Source organism: Momordica charantia (genome assembly GCF_013281855.1).
Source record: "Momordica charantia cultivar OHB3-1 chromosome 6 unlocalized genomic scaffold, Mcharantia_2.0 BLBB01000006.1, whole genome shotgun sequence".
Classification (NCBI taxonomy): domain Eukaryota; kingdom Viridiplantae; phylum Streptophyta; class Magnoliopsida; order Cucurbitales; family Cucurbitaceae; genus Momordica; species Momordica charantia.
The window spans coordinates 1-19,439 of NW_028275164.1; the positions used below are offsets into that span (position 1 = coordinate 1).

General features: G+C 37.1%; 1 protein-coding gene and 1 long non-coding RNA gene across 8 annotated transcripts; both read right to left on the reverse strand.

The window, feature by feature from the left end:
* Nucleotides 1-773: 773 nt before the first annotated feature.
* LOC148210524 (uncharacterized) lies at nt 774-2,144 on the reverse strand. Its single transcript, XR_015791792.1, has 2 exons — nt 1,878-2,144; nt 774-1,137 (listed from the first exon to the last, which is right to left on the reverse strand). It is a non-coding gene; the product is annotated as an uncharacterized LOC148210524 (long non-coding RNA).
* Nucleotides 2,145-3,580: 1,436 nt separating this feature from the next.
* On the reverse strand, nt 3,581-18,663 carry OVA9 (glutamine-tRNA ligase, putative / glutaminyl-tRNA synthetase, putative / GlnRS). 7 transcript variants are annotated; one of them, XM_088124977.1, is made up of 24 exons: nt 18,355-18,660; nt 17,040-17,267; nt 16,704-16,754; nt 16,501-16,572; nt 16,243-16,342; nt 15,886-15,981; nt 12,198-12,259; nt 11,970-12,071; nt 11,786-11,878; nt 10,404-10,556; nt 10,241-10,296; nt 9,958-10,048; nt 9,796-9,882; nt 9,363-9,560; nt 9,184-9,282; nt 6,217-6,348; nt 5,986-6,122; nt 5,778-5,877; nt 5,606-5,701; nt 4,990-5,090; nt 4,809-4,914; nt 4,623-4,712; nt 4,415-4,544; nt 3,581-3,904 (listed from the first exon to the last, which is right to left on the reverse strand). In XM_088124977.1, the coding sequence occupies exons 2-24, from the start codon at nt 17,175-17,177 to the stop codon at nt 3,810-3,812; spliced, it is 2,385 nt and encodes a 794-aa protein (XP_087981103.1). In that variant the 5' UTR covers nt 17,178-17,267; nt 18,355-18,660; the 3' UTR covers nt 3,581-3,809. The 7 variants fall into 7 exon arrangements, with proteins under 7 accessions (XP_087981103.1, XP_087981099.1, XP_087981097.1 ...); XM_088124973.1 differs by lacking the exon at nt 3,581-3,904 and having other exon boundaries at nt 4,100-4,544; nt 11,955-12,071; nt 17,040-17,182; nt 18,355-18,662; XM_088124971.1 differs by lacking the exon at nt 3,581-3,904 and having other exon boundaries at nt 4,100-4,544; nt 11,955-12,071; nt 18,355-18,662.
* Nucleotides 18,664-19,439: the final 776 nt, after the last annotated feature.

Consider the following 19,439-nt stretch of genomic DNA (forward strand, 5'->3'; position numbering starts at 1 on the left):
AGCCCCAAGCCCCAAGCCCCAAGCCCCAAGCCCCAAGCCCGAAGCCCAAGCCCGAAGCCCCAAGCCCGAAGCCCCAAGCCCGAAGCCCAAGCCCGAAGCCCCAAGCCCGAAGCCCCAAGCCCGAAGCCCCAAGCCCGAAACCCCAAACCCGAACCCCAAACCCCGAACCCCAAACCCCGAACCCCAAACCCCAAACCCCAAAACCCCAAAACCCCAAACCGAAAACCCCAAAACCCCAAACCCCAAACCCCAAACCCCAAACCCCAAACCCCAATCCCCAAACCCTAAACCCCTAAAAAATAGCCCCAACATTCTATGTATAACATAACACCAAAAACCCAACACCATTTCGGTTTGGACGTCCAAGAGTACAATAAATAGTGCGTTTAGAATCATAAATGAAGGCACCATAATTTGCACGGAACTAGCAATGAGTCTAGTCATGCTAATAAGACACAGGGGAACACTTGGTAGTAATATCTACCTTCTACACCTACTACTCCTTTTCACAAGATCTGACGCTCTGGACCTATCGTTTCCCTCAAGTCCCCCTTATTCTGTTTACCAAACCCTAACAGACACGCTTTTTACTCTCTACCTAGCCCACTATCATGATCATCGCCCCCTTTCGTTTCAAAATTCACCCATAACCTTTCTTAGCAATAAATAAATACGAAGGAAGAAAAAAATCATTCGTAGCATGTGGACGTGGTGAGTGCATTTCAAACTGATATGGCTAGTCATGCATGAATAAAAAATGCCCCAGTGGCATGTGGAGTTATTCCTAATTTTTCAGATTCAAAATCTATAGTAGCAACTTTTTGAATTGATAACGTCAGATTTATATTAATTAAGCATAAAGCTACCTCAGAAACTTTTAAATATTATCTTAAAATCAAGTATAAGCCAAAAATAATAATAATAATTGAGTGCTTTTTGAAAAAGATAGGCGAATGCTACTGGTGCTGAAAATAGTAAAGGGAAGTTCAGGCTTACTCTCTTGGGCGTCCATGTTAAGGCTGACCGCTCGATCCCTTGAGTAGCAAGCCAGTCTTCTCCGCATTCACATCATCTTGTTGTCTTCTCTGGAAACTTGGGCTATGATATGGAAATACAATTGATCCAAATCAATTGAGGCTTGCAGCAGACAATGTGACAAACAGGCCGATCAGCATGAGCCCATTGCATAGTTATCAATCAAGAATTAGTCATTACAGGTAGAGTTAGAGAAAAAAAAAATCATGAAACAAGGTCACCGATTTGAAGGGAAAAAAACATGTCTATGCTTAGGATAGCGTGGAAATTTTAATTACTCAAACTTGTTTTGAAATCCTGTTGATTGTTTCAGTTATATCTGTATGATTAGTATTTGATTTGCGTTTAAAATAAGATCAGGGAAACGAAAAGGTCAATGGGACCAAAAAAGTAAAAGAAAGATAAAAGGAAAAAGGGGGAACAAAATATATGAATTTTTTGGGTCCAGAGAAACTGGTGGAAAATGAACGTTGGCACTTTACCATCATGATTTAAAGCAAAAACAATTGAAAAACCAGTTCTCAAAAGTTGCATCAAGGAAGATCGGGGACCGAGAAAGGTCGCGAACTTCAAAGACTTACTGTGCGGCTGTCAGTAAATTTCAAACGAAACAAGAACACAAATACTCTCCCCCTCGCCAATCTCTCATCGATTTCCGTAGCTCACAACACAAATTATTCAACAAAAACACAACATGGTGGAGCAAACTTCAAACAAAACAATCCTAGTGAACCGTGAAGTTACAGAACACAGAAACGATAAAATTGAGAGAAAAATCTCGAATCAACCAGCCCTAGGATCTAGCGCAAATAAGGTAAAATGCAAAAGTAAAACCAAGCAACCTTAGACTGGATTCCACGGCGGAGCCAGAGCAGCATCTCTCTACAAAAAATACATTCTGATCAAAAGTTGCAGCACCGGAACAAGAAGAAAACGAACAGTTGGGACCGAGCCCTAGGAGAAGAAATACTCTGCCATCGCCTAGCTTCGCGAGAGTGAAAATGGCGGACGGATTTTGGACAGGAGAGAGAGGGGGAAGAAGGAGAAGAAGAAGAGTCGTGTATTTAGAGAGGGAGAGAGGGAAAGGTACTATGTGGAATGGACGTGAAAGTTACGTACGGTCTTGACGCCTGAGACGAGGCGCCGAGAAATCCCATCACGGTCGCCCACGTGGCAGCATGTCGACTTGGGCTCCGCGTCTGGAGTTCACGCACTTCGTATGTGGCAATTGAAAGTCCAACTGGGCTTAAAGTGGACCCGAGAGAACTAATGGACGGGGCCCAACTACCGAGTCCTATTATATGATCCATTTTGGCGGTTTCTTTTTCCTCCCTAGTTTTCAAATGGTAACTTGTCTATTTTAGATGGGTTATTCCTTAATTATATTTACTCTCCTATTTAAAAATTTTCTGTTTTAGATGGTTAAATTTCAAAATCTGTCTAAATACAGTCTTACCATTTTTTTTAAAATCTACTTTCAAATTCTAATGAGTAACCTTAAATCAGATTTAAGATAATTATTTTATTTTATTTATTTTTTGTTAGAAACGTTTAATTCTCTAATATTAAGTCAATTGTTTTTGCTATTAATAAAAATTTGAATCCCTAAATAAAAACTTTTAATTTCCTAATTTGTTGCAATGGTATATTTGTCTAAATATTTTCTCATATTTAAAAAGAAAATGTCGTTTAGCTATTATTGCAATAGCTCATAGGGTCCTTATAATCTAAATCGTTTACTTCATTATAAACTTTGTAAAACCAAATTGTTATTTGTTTCCCTTATTATGCTCATTATCTTATTATTATATGCTAAAAAAGTGTCACAAAATATTTATACACTCAATTCATTTAAACTTCAAATTTTTACCTAATTTTATTTTGCTTCCATCATTATAATTTTAGATCTTTCATTTTACTTTCTTTAAGTTTTGGACAAATTTATAAAAATATATATTTTAATAAAAATTTAATCTTATCCTATATTAGAAATGTGTCTCAAACTAATATATACTAAATTTTGGATCTCATTCTCTAATTATTCATCTCAAGAATGAATGAAACCTTTTTTCACCTCTTTGAAATGATGATGTTAGTTGATTACGTTTAAAATTCTATGGGCCTAAGTCTGATGGAGATTGAGGATTAGCATTGGTTGCATTACCGTTCATGACATTGATTCATAAGTTCGCTGTTTCATTTTAAGTTTGAGAAAGCAGAGTACAAAGAACATTCAAGGGAGGGGCTTTTATTGGAGAGCTTGAGAATTTATATTCATCCTTTATTTATGGAACAATATATTGAAAGATGGTTTGGAAGGTCGGATTTCGTCCATAAATATACTGTTGTAAATATAGTCTGCGTTTGTTTTTCAACTTGAGCATTGCATAAAATTGAAGGGAAAAAATGATGGCAAAAGTGAAATTCAGGTAAGAAGTTGGGGAGATTTCTTTGATTAATATTCTGCCATAAAAATAATTAACTAATTAATTAATTAAAAAAAAAGTTAGACAGAGAACAGAATGTCAAATCATTTGCATAAGACTTTATCGTAAACATTGTGGTCACTTCTTTTCCTTCAAATTTTCGGTCAAAACAATCTCGAATCAAAGAGGCATAAGTTCTTTCCAGGTAAAGTCTCAGTCGTAATGATTTACACAAGACTCGAAGCACATTTAATTCTTCTACAAGATCTAAACAATATTTACGAAAAATTTGATTTGAAAGAAGGGATGCATTATGAGACCATTTGTTTTTTTTCCCTAATTTTGAACTTACTTACTGCTCTTATTATAGCCATCTCTCAGCGTGACTGTTCGATTGAATATGAGCTTTTCAGGAGTTGAGTCTTTATCAACTGCAAAATACCCTGACACATGCAGAAAATAATGGAAAACGAAAATCAAAACAGAAAGCAAAAGCTATCAGTAAGTCTTCCATGTGCTATAACATGTGTTGCATGCCTGTCTGTTCAACTGACATCTATGTTCTGACATCTATGTTCTTGAATATAATTAAAGAAGTCATTTTCAAGCTCATCCAAGCATTTGACTACAAAAAGAAGTGAAACTCATCATGCCTCCGTGATGGAGACGGTTCAAAGATATCAAGTATCTTGAAAGATATCATTCTTTACAAAAGGGATAAATTAGAACAATTCAATTAGTCTTAAGATGGTATTCTATTCCAAGTTGTATTTTTTCCAGCGTGTTGAGGTTGATGAGCAATTTTGGAGAAGTTGTGTTGGTGCATGGTTTGTGAGGAGGGGAGGATTGGGGTAGGGAATTTATGTGTAATCTTGCTTTTGTTCTTTTATCAATCTCAAAGAAACTCTCGCATAAAAGAAGATTAATAAACAAAGGGCAGCCGAAAAACTTACCAATCCTTTCAAATTGGAATGCATCTCCTACAACAGCATTCCTAAGTTCTGGTACAGCAAAAGCACTCGGGATGACTACTTTTGATTGTGGGTTCAAATCCGCGAGCCAATCATCAAGTTCAGCAGGATTCTGAAATGGCAGTAAGCCAAAATTAGGAAACAAATTACACCACACACACCCATGGAGAGAAGCTCTGGGCATTCAAACCTCAGAAAGGAATAGCTTGTCGAACAATCTAACTTCCACTTTCAGTGGATCAACTCCTGGAGAAGGTTCTGCAACCCAGTGTAGGACCCCCTGCATATAAAATACACAACAGGAAACTTGATCATTAGACTGCAACCTATAATTACACAATGAAAAACTCTGGAGTTTGGCCTCACAAAAGCAAACCTTTGGCTTTGATTTCTTGGAAGCATCATATTCTGCTCTAACCTCAAGTACAGTTTCTTTATCATCCGCAAGGATAACATCTGTACATTTAATAGGATACGCATACCTGTAACCAAAGAATAAGATTCTCATTTTCTGTCGTGTTTGCGTAAATATAGAATGGTGAAAAAAAATGCAATACCTCAGAAGGACAGACTTCCCAGGTGCAAGACCATAGTAATCTTTTGAATCATTCAACCGGAAATCTGATTGTTCTATGTACACAACATTGGAAAATGGAACCTGATGCCACAAGACAAGTAGAAAGAAAAAAAATAAATTCAGTTTCAGTTGTAAGGCACAGTAGAAAGAATACAACTTTTAAAAAAACAATATTATATTCATAAGTAAGATAAATATCATAGAGAGAAAAAGCAATGTCCTCTGACAAAGAAAATTAAAAATAACATGAAATCAAACTATTGATAAGTTACTCGGCAATAAGAAAGCAATGTAATAAGGATAGCCATAACACAATAATGCTAAAAAAAGGTTTGAGATATTCACTGGTAAAGGTTGAAATATCCACTACAAAAAGAAAATGAATAACAAGAAATCAAACATAATTACTGATAAGGTGAACTTTAAGGAGCGCCAAACTATGATTTTAAAAAATGGCTTACTAGTAGGCTGAATTATCATCCATTATACAATTTTTTGGGCGAGCTGAAAAGATGGACAGTCTTGGAGATCTGTTATCCATAAATCATCAAACACTAAATGAATATAGAACAGTATTAAGAGAAAACCAAGTCCACCTTATAAAAGGCTGATGCCTCATCTGCTTGAGCTTCAGGCCATTTCTTGGCGTCAAGATCCATTATTGATCCATTTTCTAAGTTGGTAATAACAACCTGAGAGCATACAAAAATTAGTCAAACATCAAACCAAAATTATAATTAGAGAAATCTAATAATCAAAGATGTGCACCTTAAGCGGCTGCAAAACAACCATTGCCCGTTCAGCTGACCTGTTTAGTTCTTCTCTAATGTGATATTCAAGACGATCAAACCGAATCAAACTACAGTCACTGTGGTGAAAACACCAGATAGTTATGGTAACAGCAGATGACAAATGTAGCATGAAATGCTACTGATTTCTTTGACATGCCCATATAACAAGCATACAAACTTCAAACCTTCTAGTGATTCCAATTCCTCGAACAAAAGCATTAATTGCAGTTGACGTGACACCCCTGCGCCTAAGACCAGCTAGCGTCAACAGTCGAGGATCATCCCAACCATCAACCCATTTTTCTGTCACTAGTCGATTTAACTGAGAAAGCAAAACATATATATGATCAGTAACGTATGAAAATATCTAACGTCTGAGTTATTCAAAGATGAACCTACAAGCATGCCACACCCACCTTACGCTTAGACAACACATTATTTGAAACATTGAGTCGAGAATATTCCCACACATATGGTTGATAAAGCTCCAGTGCGTGCAATAACCAATAGTATGAAGCACGACGTGTTTCAAATTCCAAGGTACACAACTGAGAAAAGAATAGAATATAAGATAAAAGATATCACATTTTGACCATCAAATACATAAATGATTGACAAACATCATTATGCAAGCAGTTTGATAATCAGAATTAAAATTCAACAGTACGGAAATGCAGCACCAACTGAATGGTGAGACACTAATGCTAACTTAAATGAATATAGATTTCGTCCAATGTAAATGGAACTTCAAATCTCCAGATACAGGAGGAGGTGGGGGAGAGTATCAAGAATGCGAGATAAACAGCTTTCAGAGCTTTTACGTGGAAGGTTAGAATTCTAAGATCAAATTTTAATGTGATGGTTTACACCGTTGGCTTCATCTATCAATTCTCATTTATAATCTTATGGCCTAGTGCCATGTTAAACATGCATTAGAAGAATGGAATAGATTTTTGGGTACTTTACAAGTGAGGTTCGCTTCAAGTACGACTTGTTTAATATTAGTCACTAGAGGAGGTGCACATGCATTCACCAGTTCTTTGGCAGACTGCTTTTTTGGCTATTCGTTTGTGCATTTGGCTAGAGAGGAACAACAAAAGCCTTGGTAATGTATTCGCATGTTTAGCTTGAGAGAAACAAAAAGCCTTTGTAGACAACTTAGCCTCGACGTGGTATTCAATGCACTGTATTGTCTCATCTTGACCTTCTCTTTACTATTTTTATAATTTCTCTCCATCAGTTCTTCTGTTCTAGCCACGCTCCTATCCTTTTTTATAATCTTTACCTTTGTCTTATCCAATGGAATCTTTCTTTTGATCATTTCTTAACGAGAAAATACATATATATATATTAAAAAAAAATCAAGTGTTTATTTTAGTAATTTGTCCATTTTAAAAATAGTTTTTAAGCAAATATAACTAACTCAATAAACAATCTATAATTCTTTGTGAGTGGAATCGTTCATATCTTAACAAGGAAAAATAAGTGTTTGTTTTAGAAAATTTTCAATTATTAAAAGAAATTAAACAAATACGAATCATTTAGAAAAAAGTTATGAAATATTAGAACCGAACGACAAAGTGGTTTATTATGAAACACTTTTTGTTAAATTACTTATAATAAAAAATACTCTAGATATAACACAAACAGCTCCCTTAAGGACTTTAGCATCTAGTATTTTGTCATGTAAGCCTCGAGGAAACATCCTTCCACCTCACCCCAGGCCTCCTACCATTTAAATAGGGTAAGATACACTTTTGGTCCCTAAATTTTAAAAAATGACAGTTTGATCTTCGACCTTTAGAAAGTAACCCTAAAAGGTCCCTAGAGTTAAACTTCCGTTGGTGTCACTAATGGAATGCTGACTCGACATTAGTGAGTTGGCAATTTTAGATGATTTATCAATATTTATTAATTTTATATTTTTTTTAACTTGAGAGACTATTTTTTCTCTTTCTATCTTCTATTTATCTCTCTTCTCCACTATTGATAAAGTGGAAAATGACCAAGTTGAGATGGTTGGTCACAAGAGGTGCCTATTATGACGTCTCTTTCGAACTCTTTGAATGTGTCCATCAATACTCATAATAGAATCTAGGCATTGCAAAATTGCTAAAAATTGACTGGCTGATGGCCTTGCAATTGTCGTAGGGGTGTAAGAAGCTGGGAATCTTGTTGTATCTAGAAGAGAGAGAGCAATTTATCATTGCAATCGATCAATTTTTGGGAGTAGTAGTAATAAATGGAGAAAACAAAGCAAGATTGGACCCAGTGAATGAACAGGGGATGCCGAAATTGTGAGACACATCAAAGACACATGGCATGAAGGGGTTTCCGCCGAGACAGGACACCTATCGATTCTCTCCAGAGCGGTTTTGGAGCATCTGCGCAAGCGCCAGCTTGCCGGAGAGCTCGAGTTGCGGCAAATAGACAACTAAATACTTCCGCCATGGGTCGTCCTCTATATAGTCGTCGTCCCAAAACTAGTCGTCGTCCCAAAACTCAAAGTCAATGAAACTAGCATCGACCAGGGAGGGGTGGTGATGGTGATATGAAGGCCATTCAAAGCGACCTTTTTTCCGAGGCGAAGCGAAGGATTAATTTGGCCTTCGGGAAGAAGGCGACGAGGCAGGACGATTGGGACTGTGCCCACCTTTTTTTTATTTCTTTGCGGTTTGGAAATGGCGATTTGGTGAGGATGAGGAGCGATGGAAGACACTTCTAGTGCTTTTAATTCCAATCTTGGGTACTTGGTTTGTATTCTCAGTTGCCAAATTTGAGAACGCATTGCGAAATACATTCCGAAATAACCAAAAGCACAGGAAGAGTGCTGGAGAAGGAGGGAAGGGAGAGAAATAGAAATGGGAAACATTAAAAAGAAATGCCACCTAAATTAAAAATATTTATAAAGATATTAAAAATTGACAAGTCATCAAAACATTGTCAACCGACTAATGTCGGTCAGCATTCCATTAGTGACACTAACGAAAGTTTGACTCCAGGGACCTATTAGAACTATTTTCTAAAAGTTAGGGACTAAACTGTCGCTTTTGAAACTTAGGGACCAAATGGAAACTTATGCTCAAACTCAAGGACTAAAAGTGTATTTTACCCTTAAAACAATTCAACACACTCGTTAAAAGGCCCTCCATTAATAACAAGGGCAACTACCAGACCACATTCTCCAAAGTATACAATAATGTAATTATTCCTATGTGATTTTAAAATGTGCATTATCCTTCTAGAAAACATACATTATACTGGATACGTTACAAGGCAATAGCCTCTATTTGCTTCTTTCATACAGCTCGACAACTCATAGTCACCAAAAAAATTCCATGAAATATGCATGAGAAACAAGCATATAAAGGAGGAAAACGTACCGAATGTGTTATATTCTCAAGAGAATCAACAATGCAGTGTGCATAGTCATAACTTGGATAAATACACCACTTGTCTCCAGCATGTGGATGAGGAGTAAACTGGATGAGAAAATTGCAACATAAAATATCAGTATTTAAAGAGTTCTGGGAGTGTGTCAACGAGTTAAAAGGTGGCTCACCTTAATGCGATATGCAATAAGGTCATACATATTAAAATTATCACTCTGCATGTCTTGCTTCATTCTAAGAGTTGCCTTGCCGTCCTCAATCAGACCTTGCTTCATTTCGTCAAACAATTTCAATGATTCAGCTACAGGCCTATCCCTCCAGGGACTATTCATCTTTTTTTCTCTGTACTCCTTTATTTCTTCAGGAGTCTAAAAAAATAATTGAAAATGTACTTTGCGTCATACAGATGCAAAAATTAACAAGGATTACAAAAGTATAGAACTAATTAATTTAAAAAAACAAAGCCAAAAAAAAAGGTAACAGATAAAGTCATGGAAATAATCAATGGATCATAGAGGCCCAACAAATGGCATTTCAAAAGCAGCCAAACAGCCCCACTATGAATTACAAACATATAAAAAGTACCATATTTTACATAATGACCTGGTGATCGACATAAGCTTGACCCGTAATTATGAGCTTCACAGCCAATTCATACAGATCTTGGAAATAATCACTAGTATAGGTGATCTGGAGAAAACAACACCACACCAAATGGTTTAGGGGTTAAAACAGATAGTTAAGCAAAGTACACTAAAATTACACCTTGAAAGGCTCCCAGCCCATCCACTTGACAATTTCTTCTATATGATCAATATATTCCTTCTTCTCAGCTTCAGGGTTTGTGTCATCATACCTACAAGCACACGTTTTGAAATAACAGTAAAAATAAAGGTGGCCAGCTATATTATACAAACTGTCGTGAAGTTGATTAGCAATGGTTACAAACTTGAACCCAACCAAGATTTAATATGGAAGAATTTAAACATAGTTACAAATCGAATGGATAAACAGAGATTGTAAGAAAATAAAAGAAGGGAAATTTAACCTTAAATAGCAGCTTCCACCTCGCTCTCTTGCCAGGCCAAAATCCACAAACATTGCCTGACCAATCATAATGATAACAAGAAGTGCAGGGAAACTTCTGGTAAGAGACGAGATGTCATTGAAATTAAAAAGTTAAAAAAAATAAATAAATAGCTGATCACTACCTTGGCATGACCAATGTGGAGATAACCATTTGGTTCAGGTGGAAATCGAGTCAAAACTCTTCCTCCCGTTGCTTTTAGGTGTTTTTCAAGCAGCTCTTTGGTGTTGCAACATCTTAGGATAGTTCCATTACTGAAAAATACCTCCGTGTGAACCTTTCAATTTTCAAACATATAAACTTGTGTTAAATATTGTATTAGTTGACAGAAAGTACTTCATTACCACTATCTACTAGTTTAATGCATCCAATCTCTTTCGTAGAGAGAGAACAGCTGAAATGTATCTAAGTGAGAAGTATGGGGAAATATTTAGAAAATGAAGAGACACAATCCATTATAAGCAACTAAATACCATTTTGAAAATTATTTTGAAAATCATTAAAGACAGCTCATGGCCCCTGGAGAGACATTCACAAGCATCGGCACATTATCTTCGATCATATCTCCTCACAGGTACGAAACAGGACATCTACATCATTCTAGATCGGTCCATGGATTCTTGGTTCCCCCTTGGCTATGCATTTCCCTCATCTCCCTGCTTTATCCAAATTCAAGGAGGCATCAGTTTCTAATTTATGGAATACAGAGTGGTTTTTGGGACTTGGGGTTCCGGCCTCATCTCAAGGATGTAGAGATTGTTGAATGGGCCTCTCTATCCAATCATTTTGCTTCCATCCACCTTATTTGTGCCAATGACTCATGGATTTGGCCCCTAGACAGTCACGGCCTTTACACCACCAAAACACTCCTTAATGATTTGGCCTTAAAGGAGTGTTACATCCATCTCTAGCGAAGGTCATTTGGGGCGATCATTACCCAAAGAAGATAAAATTCTTCATTTGGTAACTTACCCACCGCACCATAAACATCCACGATAGACTGCAGCGTCGGCTCCCCTACTACACATTGTCTCCTCATTGGTGTGTCCTTTGTAAAGAAGACAGGGAATCTCCACATCACATCACGTCTTCCACATCTGCTCCTTTGCAACTATGTTTTGGGACAAGATCCTCGCATCTTTCGATTGGACAGTGGCTCTCCCTTATGACATCAAGACATTACTCTCTTTTGTTTTTGTGGGCCACCCATTCAAGAAAGAAACAGAGGTCCTTTGGAAACACATTATTCAAGCTTTTTTATGGATCACATGAAATGAATGAAATCATAGGATCTTTACAGATAAGAACCTCCCCTCTTTCATTTTTCTCGCTATGTCTTGGTGTAAAAATTCTCCCCTCTTTCATCATTATAACATTACCACAATTTTGACCAATTGGAGAAGTTTCTTGTAACCCTTTGGTTTATGGATGCTTTACCATCCCTCTTTTGTAATTTTACCAATCAATGAAATTGTTTCTTAACAAAAAAATATATATAAATTTTACCTTATAATTATCTTGTGGCTGAGGGAATGTTAAATATGGGTTAAGATCTTCCTCAGATGGTTGTTCCGGTGAAATAGTGGCAACAGTTTTCACCTGCATAAGTGTAGTTACAACAAATAAGGTACCAAAGAACTAGTCATCACTAAAAGAGATATAGAACCGTGCATACATCAAATATACTCACGTCTACTTTAGTGGGCTTCTCTTTTTTCTTTTTTGCCGTCTTTTCATTATCTGCCGCAGTCCTTTCACCAAGTAATCCGTATAATTTGGAATCAATAAATTGCTGTCAGCATAAAATTTACAGATTGTGGAAAAGCAATGTTAGAGAAAGACAAAAAGTTAAATCAACTAAAATGCCCCATCATATATTATAAACTCCTAAAACCAATTTCTCATAATGTAGAAGTACCTTTACAATCTTTGGATCAGCCCAAGGATGCTTCTTTCGTACCTGCCCAAACAAGTCACCCACTACAACCAAAACAAATATGTAACTACAACTAAACTAACTATAACAAATTGTATATAAATACTGTGCAAAAATGAAATGAAAATTTCTATCGCAATAAAATAGGCAGCATAAGAATACCAACTGCCATGCAATCCCACACAGCAGCTAAGTGCAGAGACAATTAACTGAGCCTACGTGCAGTTTTACTCCGACAATACATTTTTTGTCCCTTACTTTCATCCCATAAGCATGTGCATTTTCACTCTCTGAAAATAGAGAGAGGGAAATAGAAATTGATTAACTGAGCTTTGCTTTTTATCTCTTTTTTACTCTCATAAAAAAAAGTTGCGACTAGCTATATGAACTTTAACTAATCATGTCTATCTCTTGAAAACCCCTGGCCCCAAAAATTTGGCACTGGAAAACCCAAAAGGATGTTTACTGTTCTAAAATTCTAATTGGCTACCATAGCATACATCTATAAGCTTGAAGATATTCAAGTTTACAACTTATTTGTTTGACCATTTTGCTAACTGCTAACCCATGGTGGTTTGGGATCAAAGGCATCTCTACGTGGCCATTAGTGCCTTGAAGTCCAAGCATATACTTAAAAGTAAAAATTAATAGAAGTGAAGTTCGTGCAGGCTGGTTGGTTCGGATACTCAAGGATATATAAAAAATAAAAAAAGAAGCTGATGTAACTAGTCATGCTTTAGATTAACTAAATAGGTGTTTTATTTAAACCATTCATTTACCAATGTAAAACTAAAATTAAAGCAACTTAGTAGCCAAGGGCTAGTTTCGACTTTCACTTCACCAAGCGATGCTTTATAGCCTATAAATAGGCAACATTGTATTTACTTTGAAAGAACTTTTGGGTAATAAAAATCATTCTACTACGCCTACACCAGTTTTGTCTCAAAGCTCCACGATCTTTGGACTCAATGACAAGTAAGAAGACTACCTCCAACATTGGAGACTCATCCCTCGTCGGAAATGAGGCAGAACCAGTCGCCGTCCTCTCCCCACGATCCACAACCACTCGCTTGCTTAGTTGAGGGGGCTGTTCAAAACCTCCTGAGGGATGTGGTGGAGATACGCCAATTGTTAGGTATGGTTGTAAGAAACCTGGAGCCCTTGAAACTACCTCAAAACTTCCCAAGAATTTACCAAGAAGGGAAAATGAGAAAGGGGAGTGCAATTTGACCTTGACAATCAACAACGAGCTCCAAGATTCAATCAAAGAACCAGCTCATGCTCCAAGAAGATTCTAAGAACCAAGAGGTCTGCAGCACAATTACAATCGGAACCCTGCATTGTATAGAAGAAAGCTATGCAGAAGATATTCCAATATGGGAGGACAACAGAAGACAATTCATCATAACCACCCTCCATACCAAGAGACTAATGACTACAAATTGAAGATAGACCATCCAAGTTTTGACGGCAAGATGAAATCGAAAGCCTTCTTGAATGGATCAAGAATGTCGAAAACTTCTTCAACTATATGAACACTCCAGGCCAAAAAAAGGTTAAACTTGTTGCCTTGAAATTACAAGGAGGTGCTTCAGCTTGATGGGATCAATTGGATACAACAAAAGGCGTTATAGCAAGCAGCCAATTCGATCATGGGAGAAAATGAAAAAACTTACGAGGGAAAGGTGCTTGCCTATAAACTACGAACAAATCCTCAATAACCTCAATGCTACAAGCAAGGGACTAGATCAATTTTTTATTACACAGAAGAGTTCCAAAGGTTAGGGGCACGTACTTTGGAGTAGGTCGAAAAATCGAGCCAATCGACCAAACCGACGTCGGTTGATCGGTTTTCATCCATTGTCGGTCGGCAGTCGGTTCTGAAATTCCAGAACCAACAGGTCGATCGATTGGATGCTGCAGATTCCCAATAACCGACCGACCAAACGAATATTATAAGTGTAGCATAATTTTTTTTATTTTTTAATACTTCTCATTTATAAATATTATAATATTATATAATTTTAGAAACCCTAAAATTAAAATGTCTTCTTGCACCTACCCCCTCCATCTGCTTCTTCCTTGCACCGCCAGTCCACCCCCCCCCCCTTCATCTGCTTCTTGGCGCCGCCCAACCCACCCTTTCATATTCTTCTTCTTGCCCCACCCACCACCACCCCTCATTTTCCTCTTATCAGTGTCGCGCTGCCCACCCTCCCTTCATCTTCATCTTCTCAACGCCGCCCACCCCTTCATCTTCATCTTCTTCCCAAAAAAAAAATTAATAATCAAACCAACAAAACCGATCGACCGAACCGAGGTCGGTCGGCCACTGAATTTGAGTCGGCTTGTCGGTTTTCTGCAAGCAGAAACCGACCTGGTCGGTTCGGCGGGGGTTTTGGCCAAAAACCGACCCGCCCGACCGATGCTCACCCCTACTTGGGAGAATCAATACTATGGATCCTGATTGTATCCAGAAGCATTATACTTCCTATTCTTCCTATTTGGGTCCTCAACTGTGTGTTCTTTGCAAACAAGACTCTGAGAGTCTTGATCACATCTTATGGCAATGTAATTTTGCCCAGAAGATTTGGAACCGGTTCTTTGAGATGTTCTAAGTTTCTTGGGCCTGGAATAGAGACTAGGGGGCTATGGTGGAGGAAGTGCTCTTGGCTTCTCCTTTCATTCAGTATTTCTTCTTCTTTCCACCCAGTATTCATTTCCATTGTATTTCGATTCTTCCACTGCTCCAATGCTACTACAGAAGGTAAGGTCTTCAGGTTTTAGTCTAGTTCTTTTACTTTTCTTCTTTGTTCTTTTTATTCTTCTTCCTCCAAATAGTATTCCTCATCTTCATTTTTCGACTCTTTCTTTTACTGTTCATCTTCCGACTATTCTGCCTTTTTGACATGTGTCCGACACCAATATTCAGCCCTTTTTTACACGTCTGTGCTTCCTAGGATTAGTTAGATAGGTGTTTTCTTTAAACCATTAATTTATCTATGTATTTACTGCTGTAAAACTAAAGTTACAGCTAGTAAGTAGGCAAAGTCTAGCTTCGACTTTTACTTCACACCAAGCCTAAGCCATGCCTTATAGCCTAAATAGGCAACCTTGTATTTACTTCGACAAAACTTTTGAGTAATAAAAATCATTCTAGTTCGCCTACACCAGAAGTGCAAAACAAATGAATAGCTAATTGAAGTAAAAAAATAAAAATAAATAAAAAAAGCAACATTTGAACTAGGAACGTTGGACTAGAAAACAACACCATGAATCATGCACAAGTACTCTGCAGTGGAGTATAACAATATGAAGCATTGGGTCACTTGTCACATCAGACCAAAAATAGTAGGGAATTGAATTATATATTGGATAAAAGATAATTTGTACAAATGTTTAAAACAATTTCCTGGAGAGACTAACTAATAAATCTTATATTAAATGATCCTACCCCTACCCAGAGAAGAAAAACACACAAACACAAACAATAGGGAGAAGATAGAGGACTGCAGAAATATTAGAGGCCTAAAAACTACATTAGGTACGTGTACCCTATACAAGGTTGAATGACCAAATAGACACATAAGATATAGCTATGAAAATAATGATGATGAAAAATGCCCCAAAGCTATCACACTTTGAAGCTCAATTAAAGAAAAATACCAACCATTTATCCGATAACGTTGCTCCAAAATTTCTTTTTTATGTTCTTCGAAAACCTCATTCACAGTCTGCTCAATTTCTTCAACTGAAACTTCTATGCCTGCATGGGCATAAAATCAGGGTATCAACTTATATAACCAAAGGATAAGTAAATACTCCTATTAAAAGCTCTAACTATCCAGCACTAGCACAACTACATTATAAAAGAATGCACGCCTTTCCAGTTAGATTAAACATGACAAAGCAGGTACCTTTTGAATCACGCACTATATAGAAAAAACTAAAGCACAAAAAATAAGGAGCTAGACACTTGAAAGAGTCCAACTTATGCCAAGCCAAATGAAAAGTAATATTATCATACCAACACCACATGCATCTTCAAACTCATTTAATTTAACATCTTCTTGGCCTGAAGCAGACAAAAATGAAAACGCTGCTTCTAATTGAGCTGCCATCTTTATCTGCAAAGCAACATAAGATATTAAACAATCACGTATTGTTGTATTATTACAATCTTGCAACTTGCTAAGAAACAAAAAGTTCAAGGAATGACACAATAAGAAGGTAATTCCAGGATATTCGATATGGTTGTTTCTTTAAGGAGTCTTCATATGAAAACCTTATTTGAGATGATATATTGCAGCAATATCGGTCGATGAACAAGAGCATTTGCTGGATACTTGGTAGCAACCTGACAGAAATGCAACGTCATGCTATTAAATAATTCGGAGAAAAATATTTCCTTCAGAAGAAGGAAAGCAATAAAAATTAGTGCTTATAATCGAGTATTTGTAGAAGCATTGAATTATTTGGAAATCTTACAGTATACAGGAGATTTCCAACAGCCCTGCTGCATCCATCAAGCACACCAGCCTGAAAAATGAAGGATGACGAGCGATGAAAAACAAACATTTATTAATTTGTGCACGTGAATTATATACGACCTCAGAGCTCCATTACGTCAAATCTGAAGAACGTATAGCAGAATTATCAAGGTAAATAAAAACAATGAATCCACCACGTCAACTACTATTCATAATGTGCATTTAATCTCGCCTTCCTTCCTTCCTTTTCTTTATATATTAGTTCACTTTTTTCTTCACTAGAATCACTTGGAATTGAAAAGAAACTAAGAGGGATGAGAAAAAGTGAGAATACCTCATGAACAACAGCATTGAGATTGGAAGTGACTTTATTGTTGGCAATGGTGTTTCGTGCAGTGCGTTCATCCAATCCAATTCTCAAAAACTGCTCCAGTAGCTTGTCCTTGTCAACGTTGTCATTCTTCATCGTCATTTGAGCTTAGAATGGAATGAAAATGGAGTTGGATGAATTGGGAGCAAGTGAGGAAGAAGGAAGGAGAAGAGTGATATATGGAGAAAATACCTAACAAAACCAATGGAATGAGAAGGAATCAGTTGAGCTAAAACCATGAGGTAAAATATTCAGGCGTTAGATTCAAAGCACTGGGTGCTTTAACTAGGGGTAAAAGTTTATCAGTTCGATTCGGTTTTTGGACAGAGAGGAAAAACCAGATTCGGTTCAGTTGACCAGGTGCGAAAACCGAACTGTACTTCGATAGTCTTTTTTTTTCACCACTACCTCTTCTATTCCACATTGATTTGAGAAAAACAAAAAACTTGTGAAATTGTGATGGCTTCAACCTTATTTCCAACAAACCTAATATATACTTTTGCAACAACATTCATAAAGTGATCGCATTCCATCTATTTTTGAAGTTTAGAAGTTTGTGCCTACAAATTAAAACATACTCAAAGAGATTCTAAATACCTTTTTCAATGCTGAGAGTGTTCAAGGAACCTCCAGGTCGTAAGAAGATGTGAACAAACGCCCAAACAAATGTTAAAGCAACTTTCTCATATTTTTTTTAAATAAAAACCAACATGAGATTACAGAGATTACAGATCAATTTTGACAAGTTCCAGCGGATTACAGAGATTACAAAAACACATCAAAGGATCTCCGAGTCCAAGGTTTGAATTTCTTAATTTTAGGTTTATTTTGAAACCCAAAAAGGAAAAATTGATTTTTGGACTATTCAGAAAATAATTTTCGGAAAGTTTATCTTCTATTTCACTCAATTCAAAATTTGTATACTTTCCTTAGCCCGATACTCACCCATTCAACAACTTTCACACACTAAGTCCTCCAACATGCTTTCTAATCCATGTCCCATGCATCAAACCACTCACAAAAATCCAACATGCGACGTATGACACAATATTCATCTCATAACAGTCCAGCATGTTTCCAGAACCAGAATATATATATTTGGCAAAGGAAAACGCAACCAACGATATGACCATCATATGTCCAGCATGCTTCAACGCAACAAGCTTCTCATAAATATTCACTATGCTTTACCAACACAAACAAGCAAGCAACAGAGCGACAACATAACTGTTAATCTCTAAGAAGTAAATCCGATTACAATACATAAACAAAGCCACACCGCCGCTGAACGCCGGAGAAGGGCTGTGCCGCCACAGATTCGGGTTCGTTGGAGAACGCCCGCGCCGCCAATCGCACGTAGCCAACGGATCTGCTCGTGAGCCACCGTCGTGGGTGTTCGCTGAGGAGCTTCGTCGCCGTTTCAATCGGCCGGAGGACACCGCGCTGCTGCCGTCGAGTCGTCGGAGGGATACCGCCGCCAGAGAAGAAAACTCGGGGGAAGGCGGCTGCCAAGGGAGGGAAAGGGAGAGGGGAAAAGGCTAGGGTTTCGTTTTCTTTTTTATTTATTTCATTTTCAATTTTATTTTCCAAAAGAGAAGAATATAACAAATAAAATAAGGTTCGTTTATCTTATTAATAAAAGGGATCAAATCCTAATTTTTTGTTTTCTTTTTTAAATGGAAACCACCCATAAAATGATGGAAATTTTGGTTGAAGAGCCCTTTTACAAAAGTAGTATTGTTTTTTACCCACTTTTTTCAAAATCTACGTTTTCTAATTTTTACTGACATCATCTTTGATATCAAATTATTTTTACTACCCCTCTACTCATTTTTAGATTTCCCTCTTGTTCTCTCTCCCTCTTTTTCCATATCTTCAAAAAGCATCATTCTTCCTCTCTTCTCATTTTTGTTTTCTTCTCTCTCATTCTCGTTCAATTTTTTCTCAAAACCTCAATTAAATTGATAGACACACTTTCTCTCTCTAAAATATAATTTATGTTGATACAGAAATTTGGCATCTTATGATTCTGCCAAATTTGCACCAATCTTCTATAATAAAAAGGATCAACGAGACTGCAAAACAGAATAACATTAAAGACCGGTGTAGCTCTTGCCACACAGGCTCCGATGCTTAAGTCAGAATTGGAGTAGTTGAGTATAAACTGTAGAGTGTTGTGAGCATCTCTTTAGGTTTGGTTTACTTCCCTATTTATAAGAGTTGAATTATGATCCCTCTAGCGATTGTGGAATTCGAATCCTGATGCATCTAGGAAATCTGGTTATCTGAATCTGAGGAGAATCTTGAAGCCATCAAGATATATCTTCCATTTTGAATTCCTCAGGAGCATTTGAATTGTAGAAA